The sequence below is a fragment of the Oreochromis aureus genome, linkage group 20 (assembly GCF_013358895.1).
Source record: "Oreochromis aureus strain Israel breed Guangdong linkage group 20, ZZ_aureus, whole genome shotgun sequence".
Classification (NCBI taxonomy): Eukaryota; Metazoa; Chordata; class Actinopteri; order Cichliformes; family Cichlidae; genus Oreochromis; species Oreochromis aureus.
Genome location: NC_052961.1, coordinates 35180108 through 35192680, shown reverse-complemented (window position 1 = coordinate 35192680; position 12573 = coordinate 35180108). Strand labels below are relative to the sequence as shown.

At 42.4% G+C, this 12573-nt stretch overlaps 1 protein-coding gene across 1 annotated transcript in view; it reads left to right on the top strand.

Annotated features, from left to right (window-relative positions):
• plch2a (phospholipase C, eta 2a) overlaps window positions 1–12573 on the top strand; it is a 75225-nt gene that overhangs the window by 20663 nt on the left and 41989 nt on the right. The window contains exons 5-8 of the mRNA XM_039603910.1: window positions 9740–9910; window positions 10444–10537; window positions 11425–11628; window positions 12204–12324. Of these exons, the coding sequence (XP_039459844.1) occupies window positions 9740–9910; window positions 10444–10537; window positions 11425–11628; window positions 12204–12324 (590 nt within the window). The remainder of the gene's footprint in view (window positions 1–9739; window positions 9911–10443; window positions 10538–11424; window positions 11629–12203; window positions 12325–12573) is intronic.

Here is a 12573-nt window from a genome sequence, read left to right as displayed (position 1 = left end):
ACCTGCCGGCCTCACATCTCAAAACTCGTTATCGATATCATTCACTCTCTCACTTGCTCTCTCTCTCTCACCGTTGTCACTCCTAAAACGTTCTCCTCTTCAAGCATTCAGCTTGGTCTGCTGATCTGCTGCGTCCAAAGTCCCCACTAGGTAACCAAGCCCAGTAGGACTCCTCCTTTAGTTTGATGGCTCCCTTCTCCCTTCACCTTTTTGGGGCTCCTTGTAGCAGCCTCAACAATAGAGGTGCAGAACGTGGTCCATTTGGTCTTAATGTCCCCAGCCGTTTCAGAATGCTGTTGATGTTTTTGCCGGAGGTGGGAGTCGAAAATCTCACCGACCTGGTAAGACAATACTAGCACATCCTCTGTGAGGAGAGGTGAAGAATGGAGATGGACAAGAAAAAAATCCATCCAGAAAACGACTGCCTGCTGGTACAGGACCAAACGTTTAGGTGTGCCAATCCCAAGTGTCCAAAACCTGAGGCTGCAGATGTCTCAATACATGACGCTTCCATGTTCCCAGCCTCGATAGCCTGGGATTGGTCCACCAGGGCCCCCGCTTTTGATCGCCACCTGAACCTTTCAGCTACTACAGGTGGTGGGCCTACAGCCTACAAACTGAGGCTTGTTAGTCAGCAATCGAAGAAACTGTAAAAGTCACCCATTCTCTCTCAACAGACATGGTTGTGGCAGGTTGCAAATTTCATACATGCCACGGAGAACACCAGTCAGGAGAATCTCTGCTAACACAAATAAAAATGCTACAAAAAACAGGATTTGGGCAAAAAATCCAAATGGACTGATGTAGAGATGGAAGATCTCTGCCAGTGTTTTGGTCTCCTGATTTATACTGCAGGGCAAAAGTTTGGACACACCTTCTTATTTACTACTTTCTACATATAAATATAAGTCAATCAATATATGATTCATATTTTAGATTCCTCAAAGTAGCCGCCCTTTGCTTTGTTGACAGCGCTGCAAACCCTCGGCCTTCTCTCAGTGAGCCTCATGATGTCGTCACCTGACATGGTTTCCCTTCACAGGTGTGCCTGTCAGGGTTCATGTGTGGAATTTCTTGCCTTCTTAATGGGGCTGGGACCATCAGGTGTGTTGTGCAGAAGTCAGGTTGGTACACAGCTGCCAGCCATGTTTGACAACTGTTAGAATTCATATTATGGCAAGAACCAATCAGCTAAGTAAAGAGAAACAACAGGCCGTCATTACTGTAAGAACTGAAGGTCAGTCAGTCTGGAAAACTTTGAATGTGTCCCCGAGTGCTGTTGCAAAAACATCACTACAACAAAACTGGCTCACATGAGGACGCCCCAGGAAAGGAAGACCAAGAGTCCCCTCTGCTGCTGAGGATACATTCATCCGAGTCACCAGCCTCAGAAATCACAAGTTCACAGCAGCTCAGATTAGAGCCCAGATAGATGCCACACAGAGCTCCAGTAGCAGACACATCTCTACATCAGCTGTTCAGAGGAGACTGTGTGAATCAGGCCTTTATGGTCAAATAGCTGCTAAGAAACCACGACTGAGGAAAAGCAACAAGCAGAAGAGATTTGTTTGGGCCAAGAAACACAAAGAATGGACATTAGGCCAGTGGAAATCTGCGCTTTGGTCTGATGAGTCCAAATCTGAGATGTTTGGTTCCACAAAGGTGAACAGAGGGTCTCTGCATGCAGGGTTTCCACTGTGAAGCATGGAGGAGGAGGTGTGATGGTGTGGGGGGGCTTTGCTGGTGACACTGTTGGGGATTTATTCAAAACTGAAGCCACACTGAAGCATCATGGCTACCACAGCATCCTGCAGCAACATGCCATCCCATCATTGATTTTTCAACAGCACAATGACCCCAAACCCTCCAGGCTGTGTCAGGGCTATCTGACCAAGAAGGAGAGTGATGGAGTGCTGCACCAGATGGCCTGGCCTCCACAGTCACCTGACCTAAACCCAGTGGAGATGGTTTGGGATGAGATGGAGCGCAGAGTGAAGGCAAAGGGGCAACAGGTGCTCAGCATCTCTGGGAACTCCTTCAAGACTGTTGGAAACCATTTCAGGTGTCGACCTCATGAAGCTCATGGAGAGAATGGCAAGAGTGTGCAAAGCAGTAATCAAAGCAAAGGGGGGATATTTAGAACAATCTGAAATATCAAACATGTTTTGAGTTATTTCACACTTTTTTGTTTACTATATAATTCCACGTGTTCATTCATCGTTTTAATGCCTTCAGTGAGAATCTACAATTTAAATAGTCATGAAAATTAAGAAAACCACTAAATAAAAAGGTGTGTCCAAACTTTTGACAGGTAGTGTACTTGTTGCTGGTGTCACAAGTTTCCAAGACTACTAGAGATAGAATCATGTCTTGTATGTATTATACGATATCCTTGATCTCATCCAGTAGGGCTGCCACAAACTATTATTTTGATAGTCGACTAATCAGATCATGCATCCACTGGACGTAAAACATAAAGCTTATTGCACCAGCATGCATTTACTCTTATGTAACTATCATTAGCTTACAGCTTGAAGTGATTAAGGTATGTGCTAACTAAAAATAAAGACAAGATGGTAGTTTATTAAACTTTTAATGAAATTAGCAGATTATAGCAACAAACCGAAAAGAAAGTATTTAGCTAGCTTTGATTGTGTGAGGAAGCGTCCCTCATTTTCACTCCACCATTTAAGAGGATCATCCTTTTTAGAGACTGTGGCCTCTTTAAAGTACAGCTGAACTTCACTTCTCACAACTTGGACATCTTGGTCCTCCTTAGATGCTTCTTCCTCATTTTCACCCTGACTGTCAGTATCAGACTTAAGGAGGGTGTCCAGAGCAGTCTTTTCAGTTCTACCTGAACCATTGGCCGTATGCAGTTTTTCATGCTCATGTGCCCCAGCATTTGCTTCTTTAATAGTCCCCTACACTCTGATGACATCATCAGGAGCCAAAAACTTCAGCTTTCTTGGGGTCCAAGGCAGCTGTGAGAATAACAGGAGTTTCTTTCTCTGCTGAGAAAATGCAAATACTCCCCCATCTCTGTGTTATCCCTTTTTCTGCACTGGCAATGAAAGATTTTCCTGAGCTCGTCTCAAATTGGATTTGGTGTACAGCCCATGTCAGCCCTTTGACTACCTGTGGAAGACCTGAAATGGTCGTGAGCTGTTGTCCACTAAGGTGAACAGTAGCAATCTCAAAAGGCGCCAACCCTTGCTTCAGTTCTTCAAGCGGCGCCCCCCTCTCTGGCTTCAAGTCGAAGTAGTATTTCCCCCTCGGAGTTACCTCGAGATCTGAAAGACTGGCAGTGAGAAGCGTCTCTCTATCATGTGGAATGTACTATTCCATCTTGTACTGACATTTTTGATCAGTGCATTTTTGTTCACATTCATTTGCTCCTGTTTCATTTTTAGCCTTGTACTAGCCCAGCTCACTTCACTTTAAAGTGCTCCTAGTGCTCTGCTGATGGTGGTTTCTTTGAGAGCAGTATTGACTATGAGCTGGAGGGTGTTAGTCCAGCACAGCGGATAGAGGCTCATCCATGTTTTTCTTCAAGCAGTGGCATTGCTGCCGCCATATTGGAACCACTGTCATGTACAAATGCTTTTATTTTGGCAGGCAAGATGTCAAACTTTGTTAACATCTCTTCCATCCATGTCATTATATTGGCACCAGTATGCCTCTCCTCAAGAGGCATACTGGTGCCTTCATCTTCCAATCTTCCAGTCTTCACTCAGGAAATTGCAAGACACACCAGGGTAGGGCTCTGTTGCACGACTGGTAAAGACATCAGCAGTCAGGGTGACGATACCTTTGACACCTCTGCTTTACCTAAAGATATGACATGATATGGAACAATAGTAAGCATTAAGGAGAAAATTACAGTATACTTTTTTCATTATTAATAATGTTTGTCAGTTTATGCATCAATAAACAATAAATAATAAACAACAATAAACAATAAACATTCAACATATCTGTGCAAAAAATCTTTACATTACATGCTCAGTCAGCAAGCTCTTAATATTCAATTCAATTTTATTTTATTTACACAGCGCCAAATCACAACAACAGTCGCCTCAAGGTGCTTTATACTGTAAGCTAGACCCTACAATAATACATACAGAGAAAAACCCAACAATCATATGACCCCCTATGAGCAAGCACTTTGGCGACAGTGGGAAGGAAAAACTCCCTTTTAACAGGAAGAAACCTCCAGCAGAACCAGGCTCAGGGAGGGGCGGGGCCATCTGCTGCGACCGGTTGGGGTGAGAGAAGGAAAACAGGATAAAGACATGCTGTGGAAGAGAGACAGAGATTAATAAGAGATATGATTCGATGCAGAGAGGTCTATTAACACATAGTGAGTGAGAAAGGTGACTGGAAAGGAAAAACTCAGTGCATCATGGGAATCCCCGGCAGCCTACGTCTATTGCAGCATAACTAAGGGAGGATTCAGGGTCACCTGGTCCAGCCCTAACTATATGCTTTAGCAAAAAGGAAAGTTTGAAGCCTAATCTTGAAAGTAGAGATAGTGTCTGTCTCCCGAATCCAAACTGGAAGCTGGTTCCACAGAAGAGGGGCCTGAAAACTGAAGGCTCTGCTTCCTATTGTACAGGGTGGGCCATTTATATGGATGCAGCGTAATAACATGGGAATGGTTGGTGATATTAAAGTCCTGTTTGTGGCACGTTAGTATATGTGAGGGGGCAAACTCCTCAAGATGGGTGGTGACCATGGTGGCCATTTAGAAGTCGGCCATCTTGGATACAACTTTTGTTTTTTCAATAGGAAGAGGGCCATGTGACACATCAAACTTATTGGTAATGTCACAAGAAAAACAATGGTGTGCTTGGTTTCAATGTAACTTTATTCTTTCATGAGTTATTTGCAAGTTTCTGACGACTTATAAAATGTGTTCAATGTGCTGCCCATTGTGTTGGATTGTCAATGCAACCCTCTTCTCCCACTCTTCACACACTGATAGCAACACCGCAGGAGGAATGCCAGCACAGGCATCCAGTATCCGTAGTTTCAGGTGCTGCACATCTCGTATCTTCACACCATAGACAATTGCCTTCAGATGACCCCAAAGATAAAAGTCTAAGGGGGTCAGATCGGGAGACCTTGGGGGCCATTCAACTGGCCCACGACGACCAATCCACTTTTCAGGAAACTGTTCATCTTGGAATGCTGGGACCTGGCACCCATAATGTGGTGGTGCACCATCTTGCTGGAAAAACTCAGGGAACGTGCCAGCTTCAGTGCATAAAGAGGGAAACACATCATCATGTAGCAATTTCAAATATCCAGTGGCCTTGAGGTTTCCATTGATGAAGAATGGACCCACTATCGTTGTACCCCATATACCACACCAAACCAGACTGTTCCAGCAGTCTTGGAGGGATCCATCCAATGTGGGTTAGTGTCAGACCAATAGCGGTGGTTTTGCTTGTTAACTTCACCATTCACATAAAAGTTTGCCTCATCACTGAACAAAATCTTCTGCGTGAACTGAGGGTCCTGTTCCAATTTTTGTTTTGCCCATTCTGCAAATTCTGTGCACCGATCTGGGTCATCCTCGTTGAGATGCTGCAGTAGCTGGAGTTTGTAAGGGTGCCATTTGTGAGTAGCTAATATCCGCCGAAGGGATGTTCGACTAATGCCACTCTCCAGTGACATGCGGCGAGTGCTACGCTGTGGGCTTTTGCTGAATGAAGCTAGGACAGCCACTGATGTTTCTTCATTAGTGACAGTTTTCTTGCGTCTACATTTTGGCAAATCCAACACTGAACCAGTTTCACGAAACTTAGCAAGCAGTTTGCTAACTGTAGCATGGGAGATGGGTGGTCTCGTAGGGTGTCTTGCATTGAAATCTGCTGGATTTGACCCGGTTACTGCGTTCACCAGATATCAACACAATTTCGATCCTCATGCTCCTCACTTCTTAACCTCTTCGACATGTCTATGGCTGTGAAAAAAGAGAAACTTGTAAATAACTCATGAAAGAATAAAGTTACGTTGAAACCAAGCACACCATTGTTTTTCTTGTGACATTACCAATAAGTTTGATGCGTCACATGGCCCTCTTCCTATTGAAAAAACAAAAGTTGTATCCAAGATGGCCGACTGCTAAATGGCCACCATGGTCACCACCCATCTTGAGGAGTTTGCCCCCTCACATATACTAATGTGCCACAAACAGGACTTTAATATCACCAACCATTCCCATGTTATTTCGGTGTATCCATATAAATGGCGCACCCTGTACTTTTAAATACTCTAGGAACAACAAGTAGGCCTGCAGTGTGAGAGCGAAGTGCTCTAATAGGGTGATATGGTACTACAAGGTCATTAAGATAAGATGGGGCCTGATTATTTAAGACCTTGTATGTGAGGAGCAGGATTTTGAATTCAATTCTGGATTTAACAGGAAGCCAATGAAGGGAAGCCAAAACAGGAGAAATATGCTCTCTCTTTCTAGTCCCTGTCAGGACTCTTGCTGCAGCATTTTGGATTAGCTGAAGGCTTTTCAGTGAGTTTTTAGGACATCCTGATAATAAAGAATTACAGTAGTCCAGCCTGGAAGTAATAAATGCATGAACTAGTTTTTCAGCATCACTCTGAGACAGGATATTTCTAATTTTAGAGATGTTGCGCAAATGTAAGAAAGCAGTCTTACATATTTGTTTAATATGTGCATTGAAGGACATGTCCTGGTCAAAAATGACTCCAAGGTTCCTCACAGTGTTACTGGAGGCCAAGGTAATGCCATCCAGAGTAAGGTGTTTTTGTTTTTGTTTTTTCTGGATAGCATTACCTAAGATTTTTTGGGCTGGGTTTTATCTGAATTTCAAAGCAGAAAATTAGAGGTCATCTGGGCCTTTATGTCTTTAAAAACATTCCCACAGTTTAACTAATTGTTCGTTTTATCCGGTTTTATGGATCGATAAAATGAAAACTGACTTTGTGCTGAAAAAAATGATGCCAAAGAAGGTGAACTGTTTTTAAAACCGAAAAATAAATGTAAAGTCAAATTAGGTCCCACACCCGCTTTCACACCTTGGCGCATGTGATTAGAGGATCACCAGGGGGTCCTTTGTCCCTCCTTGGGGGGATACTCCCACTGGGTTTAAATCTGGGACTCTCGGCCATTTGACCTTAGAACTGAAGAAGCTTCTCGGATGAGAGGTGAAACGTCTTCAAGCACTTAAAGAAGTCCAGACGCTTTTCTTTGCAAACTCCTTTGACTACGATGACCTGGATGACTGAGAACCTTCACAGACATAAAGTCAAATTAGTGAAAAACTGTCAATTTCATCCTGGACCCCAAAGGATTAATGGTGCCGGAAAAATTCAAGAACATCATTCTTATAAAGCCCTGATGTGTCTTTTGTCCTGTCCTCGTCTTTTCACCCCAACCGATTGTGGCAGATAGCTGCTCCTCCCCGAGCCTGGTTCTGCTGGAGGTTTCTCCCTGTTTAAAAGGGAATCTTCTCGTTCCTGCTGTCACCACGTGATTGCCAGAGGGTTTTCTCTGTATTGCTTTAGGGTCTTTACCTTACAATATAAAGGGCGGTGAGTAGTTGTGATTTGACGTTATATAAATAAAATTGAATTCAATTAACCATGACACACATGGTTTATGTAACTGAGCCACAGTCAGCAAGCCTGAAAAATACAAGATTCATTGACAACCATACAAAACAGCTGCTGCAACAGGCGTCCCTCTCATCGTACCATCTGATCTAGCCTTGTTGTGTATTTGTTCCAGGAAATGGAGACCTGTATACATTTGTAGTGACAAAGCAGAGCTACATCTGACTTAAAGGGGCTAAAGCACCTTAAAGCTACAAAGGGGTGGCTGTGGCTCAGGTGGCAGAGCAGATCAGCTACTGATCGGAAGGTTGGTGGTTCGATCCTTGGCTTCCCCAGTCTGCATGCCAAGTATCCTTGGGCAAGATACTAACCCCGAGTTGCCCTCCGATGCGTTCATCGGAGTATGAATGTGTATGAATGGAGTTTACGCTGCACTTGAGTTTAGAAGTGCTTGTATGAGTGGGTGTGAATGGGTGAATGAGGCATGTTGTATAGAGCGCTTTGAGTACTCCGGGAGAGTAGAAAAGCGCTATATAAGAATCAGTCCATTTACCATTTACATCGTTATTGACACAGGTTGGCTGGAGGTGTTATTGTACTAAATAAAATGTAAAGAAGCACGGCTCTTCAGCAGGGGTTTTGCTCAATGATTAATCACAGTGGAGTCTTGCACATGTGCATGTGGGGTGCAAGCTTTGTAGGAACAAGAAGCGGCTGGACTGATTGGTGAATTAGTCGACATTAGCTGTCGAGTATATTGGTTCATAAATAAGAAATGGGAGTCAGTAAGGCTAGAATGATGGTTTCTGCCTGTCTTTAAGTTGCATTTCCCCTACTCTGTTATACTGCTAAGACCATCTGGAAAAGGAAGATTACGTCCTGTTCCCACAAATTCACTTGTTACAGCAGTACAACAGACTGAAGGAAAGGTGAATTAGAAAAAAAAAAAACCTACGTGGCCCTGTGTGGGAAAAGTGATAACATAAATGAACTGTGCTGTGTCACATCTTTGGAAAGCCACACCCAGGCCTGGTTACTGTCACACCTCCTCTCAGTTACTCAAATAGGGCCTGCCTGATAAAGTGGAATATTCAGGAACAAGTGAGAAACCAATTGAGGTTATAAAGCTGTGGGACTCCAGCAAACCGCAGTTTTAATATTTCTTTTTAATGTTTAAATGTGTGTCATGATCTGAAACATTCAAGTATGACAAACATATAAATCACACCACTTTATCCTAGAAAAATTCAATTTCAACACAATTCAGTTTTGTTTTATATTGTCTATAGCACCTTTGGGTCAGGGAACAGGTTCTGATCATTTAATTATTTTTTAAATGATAATAATAATGATAATAATAACTATTATTATTATTATTATTATTATTATTACAGGTTTTAATAATTTTATCATCGGTGGTGAGTTGGATCATGTGGAGATTAAAGATGCAGAGCTGGCTTGGCAGAGGCCCCAGTCCATAAGATGTTCAGCTCTCACTGCCAGCACAACTTTGATGGGACTCTAACGGAGGCTCGGTACATTCAGTCTGAACATATTATTTGGATAAAAGTCTCGAATTTACATCACTTAAGATATTTGGAACAAATTGATTTCTTTTAAGTAACGACAAAGAATGATTTTTTTGTCGTTACTTAAAAGACAAAAAATGTGGCAGCAACAACCCCAGCCTTGAGGGCCGGTGTCCTGCAGGTTTTAGATCTCACCCTGGGTCAGCACACCTGAATTAAATGATTAGTTCATTACCAGGCCTCTGGAGAACTTCAAGACATGTTGAGGAGGTCATTTAGCCATTTAAATGAGCTGTGTTGGATCAAGGACGCATCTAAAACCTGCAGGACACCGGCCCTCGAGGCCTGGAGTTGCCCACCCCTGCCATAGAAGCATGTGTATAAGTCTAATGTTGTGAGCCCAGTGTGCATGAAGCTGCTCTGCAGACAAAAGACAAAATCAGCTGTAAATATCACAATAATCAATTCTGATCTTTTATTATTATCTAGTAGGCAAACAAAGAAACCCTGTAGTACTGCTGGAAGCACTATAAAGAGTATTAGGTATTGCAGTATTACAGTATTAAGACAGTTTTCTAACACTGGAAATTTGTCTCGTACCTGATGCGTAGGAGGCAGACACAGATGACACCCAGGGAACTCTGGGCTTTGAGGAGTTTTGTTCCTTCTACAAGATGATGTCGACCCGCAGGGATCTGTACCTGCTCATGCTCAGCTACAGCAACCACAAGGACCATCTCAACACTGATGACCTGGCCCGCTTCCTGGAGACTGAGCAGAAGGTACAAACTGGTTCTAATGGGACTCAAAGTTACTTTGCTTATTGAAGCGGCTCTTTTTGTCCTGGGCTACAAGGAGGGCTGCTCTTGGAAGGAGTTGGGCTGGAGACAGGTGAGGAGCGTTAAGCTCCACAGCCTGGTTCTGACCAAGCCTTTCCTCGCTAGCGAGTAAAAGACCGGTTGAAGATGTTCTGTCTTGTTTCTTTCGTTAACGAGAATAAGTCTCTAAACTAGTGGGGCCTGTGGAAGCACAGACTCAACATTTTCAGTTCAGCTTTGTCTTATTTTTGGACTTTTGTTTAAATACACCTTTTCAGGACCCTTGGTTTCCAGGGTGACACCCCCCCACCCCCACCCCCAACACGCTAACAGCGTCAAGACCTTATTGTAAAAATGTCAGGTGGAAATCTGATTGACCAATGGGGAGAGCTGCCAAACAGCTGATTCCTGAAGCCAAGATGAAAATAAAAACATGCAGCCAGATCACCAATTGGATCAAAAGGGTATTTGTGACATGAATGTTTTACATTTTATAGATGACCAAGGTTAGTAAAGACCACTGCCTGGATATCATCAGCAAATTTGAGCCATGCTCTGAGAACCAAAAGCAAGGCGTTTTGGGAATTGATGGTAAGTTCCTCTTGAATTTTTGAATACTCTTAGTTTTCTTCTAGTAAATGTCTCTGGGACTTTCCTGTTGCGTTATACTGCTTTTTGAAGTGCAGTCTTATAGTGAGGAACCAGGCTGTGGTTGATGTGTTAAAGACCTTCATCTTCAGATTCTAGCAGCTTCTTTTTGTTCAGTGCTTACATCGTTTCTGGTTTTAGGAAATGCCACTGGAATTTGATTTTGGACAAAATGACCAATCATGTGTCAGCTACAGGTCTACATCAGCAAAAGACCAGCTGATCTCCAAGAACCATAATGTTAAAGATGAAACACTAAGAAGCAGCATGCAATGGCGAAAAAAAGAAGTGATTTTATGCAATAGAAATATTTAGTTTAAAACTTTAGTGTAAAACCATATTTATTATCATCATAGCAATATGAGGGAAATGCCCCAATATTTTGCTAATATAATGCAAAACTACAAGCTACTGTAATCCAGCTATTTCAGCATCTTTTGTCTAATACTGAAAAGTATTTTTGTTCTCTTAATGTTGTGATTTTTTTCACTTTTGTTCTCATTTTCTTTTAAATAAAGGAACTAAAGTTTTATAATATTTCTGTATTATATGTCCTGATAAAATATTGCATTTCTAATAATTTCTATATTTTATGTTTTCATTAAGCATTGTGAATGACATATAGAATCTGAGTGTTTAAAGTTAACATATTTCCCTGTTTCCAAACTCAGAGCTATACCTGTGCAGAACATACTACTACATTAAAGTACTATGATTTAAAAACTTCCAATATAGTTGAACCTACACTTCAGACTAGACCTGAGACCAAATGATTGGATAAATGATTAGACGAACCCTGTAGGAAAATTCTTTGTCCAACTTCGTTCCAGGTTTTACAAATTATATGCGCAGCCCAGCAGGGGACATCTTCAACCCAGATCACTACAGCGTGAACCAGGACATGACCCAGCCCCTGTGCAACTACTTCATCGCCTCATCACACAACACTTACCTGATGGGTGACCAGTTAATGTCACAGTCCAGGGTGGATATGTATGCCTGGGTGCTGCAGTCTGGCTGTCGCTGTGTGGAAGGTTAGCATGGACTCATACATACACTCACAGTACACAGGCACATCTTAAATAGTGTCATACTCTTAAAGGCAGGCAGTGGTCCCAATTTTTGGATTGCCTTGTTTGTTTAATTCAACAGTTTACAGAATCTGACTCAGACAACACTGTAACACCAATTAAAGTAATAAGCTGTGTTCTTAATTTAGCCTGAGCATTGCACTGTCTCGACCTTTAGGGCTGGAGCATTGTGTTGACACATCGTGTCAGAGACTTTGGGGTTTTGTAGGGTTTTTTTTTTTTTTTTTTAGTTAGTCATTAGTCATCTGGGTCAGCTCTGTTAATAAAAGGTTACTGATACACTCTTCTTAGTTATATTACATTATATTAGTGTGTAGTGTAAACTGACATTCAGGGTGCCGTGTGTGAACTTGCCTGCAGGCTTCACTTATCTTAGTTTTGTCATATAAATGAATAAATGGTAATTAGGGGACATGTTGTCCTTATCTTGTCTTTTTAAACTCTATCCCATCATTGTCTTGCTTTAGTAAGTTTTGCACATTTCAGTGACAGCTTTGTCTCTTCTTTGCTGTCCACAGTTGATTGTTGGGACGGTCAGGACGGCGAGCCCATTGTCCATCATGGCTACACCCTAACCTCCAAGATCCTCTTCAGAGATGTCATTGAGACAATCAACAAGTACGCCTTTGTCAAGAATGAGTATGTTTGCTCTCACTTATGCTTCCATAGTTATCCTTTTTAACTGACTTGCACTGAGGGGCGGGTTGTGCCAATGAAAAAATTGCCAAATCTTCTCTGCTAATGCCAAACACCTCCTGCTGCTATTGACTCTTGTTTTGAAAGTCTGGTACCTCAGGTTCTGATTATCTGGAGACTGTTTGGTACCTTATTAGCAGCACCTGTTAGCATGGACCCTGCTAAAGCAGTCAGTTGGTGCATGTCATGTTT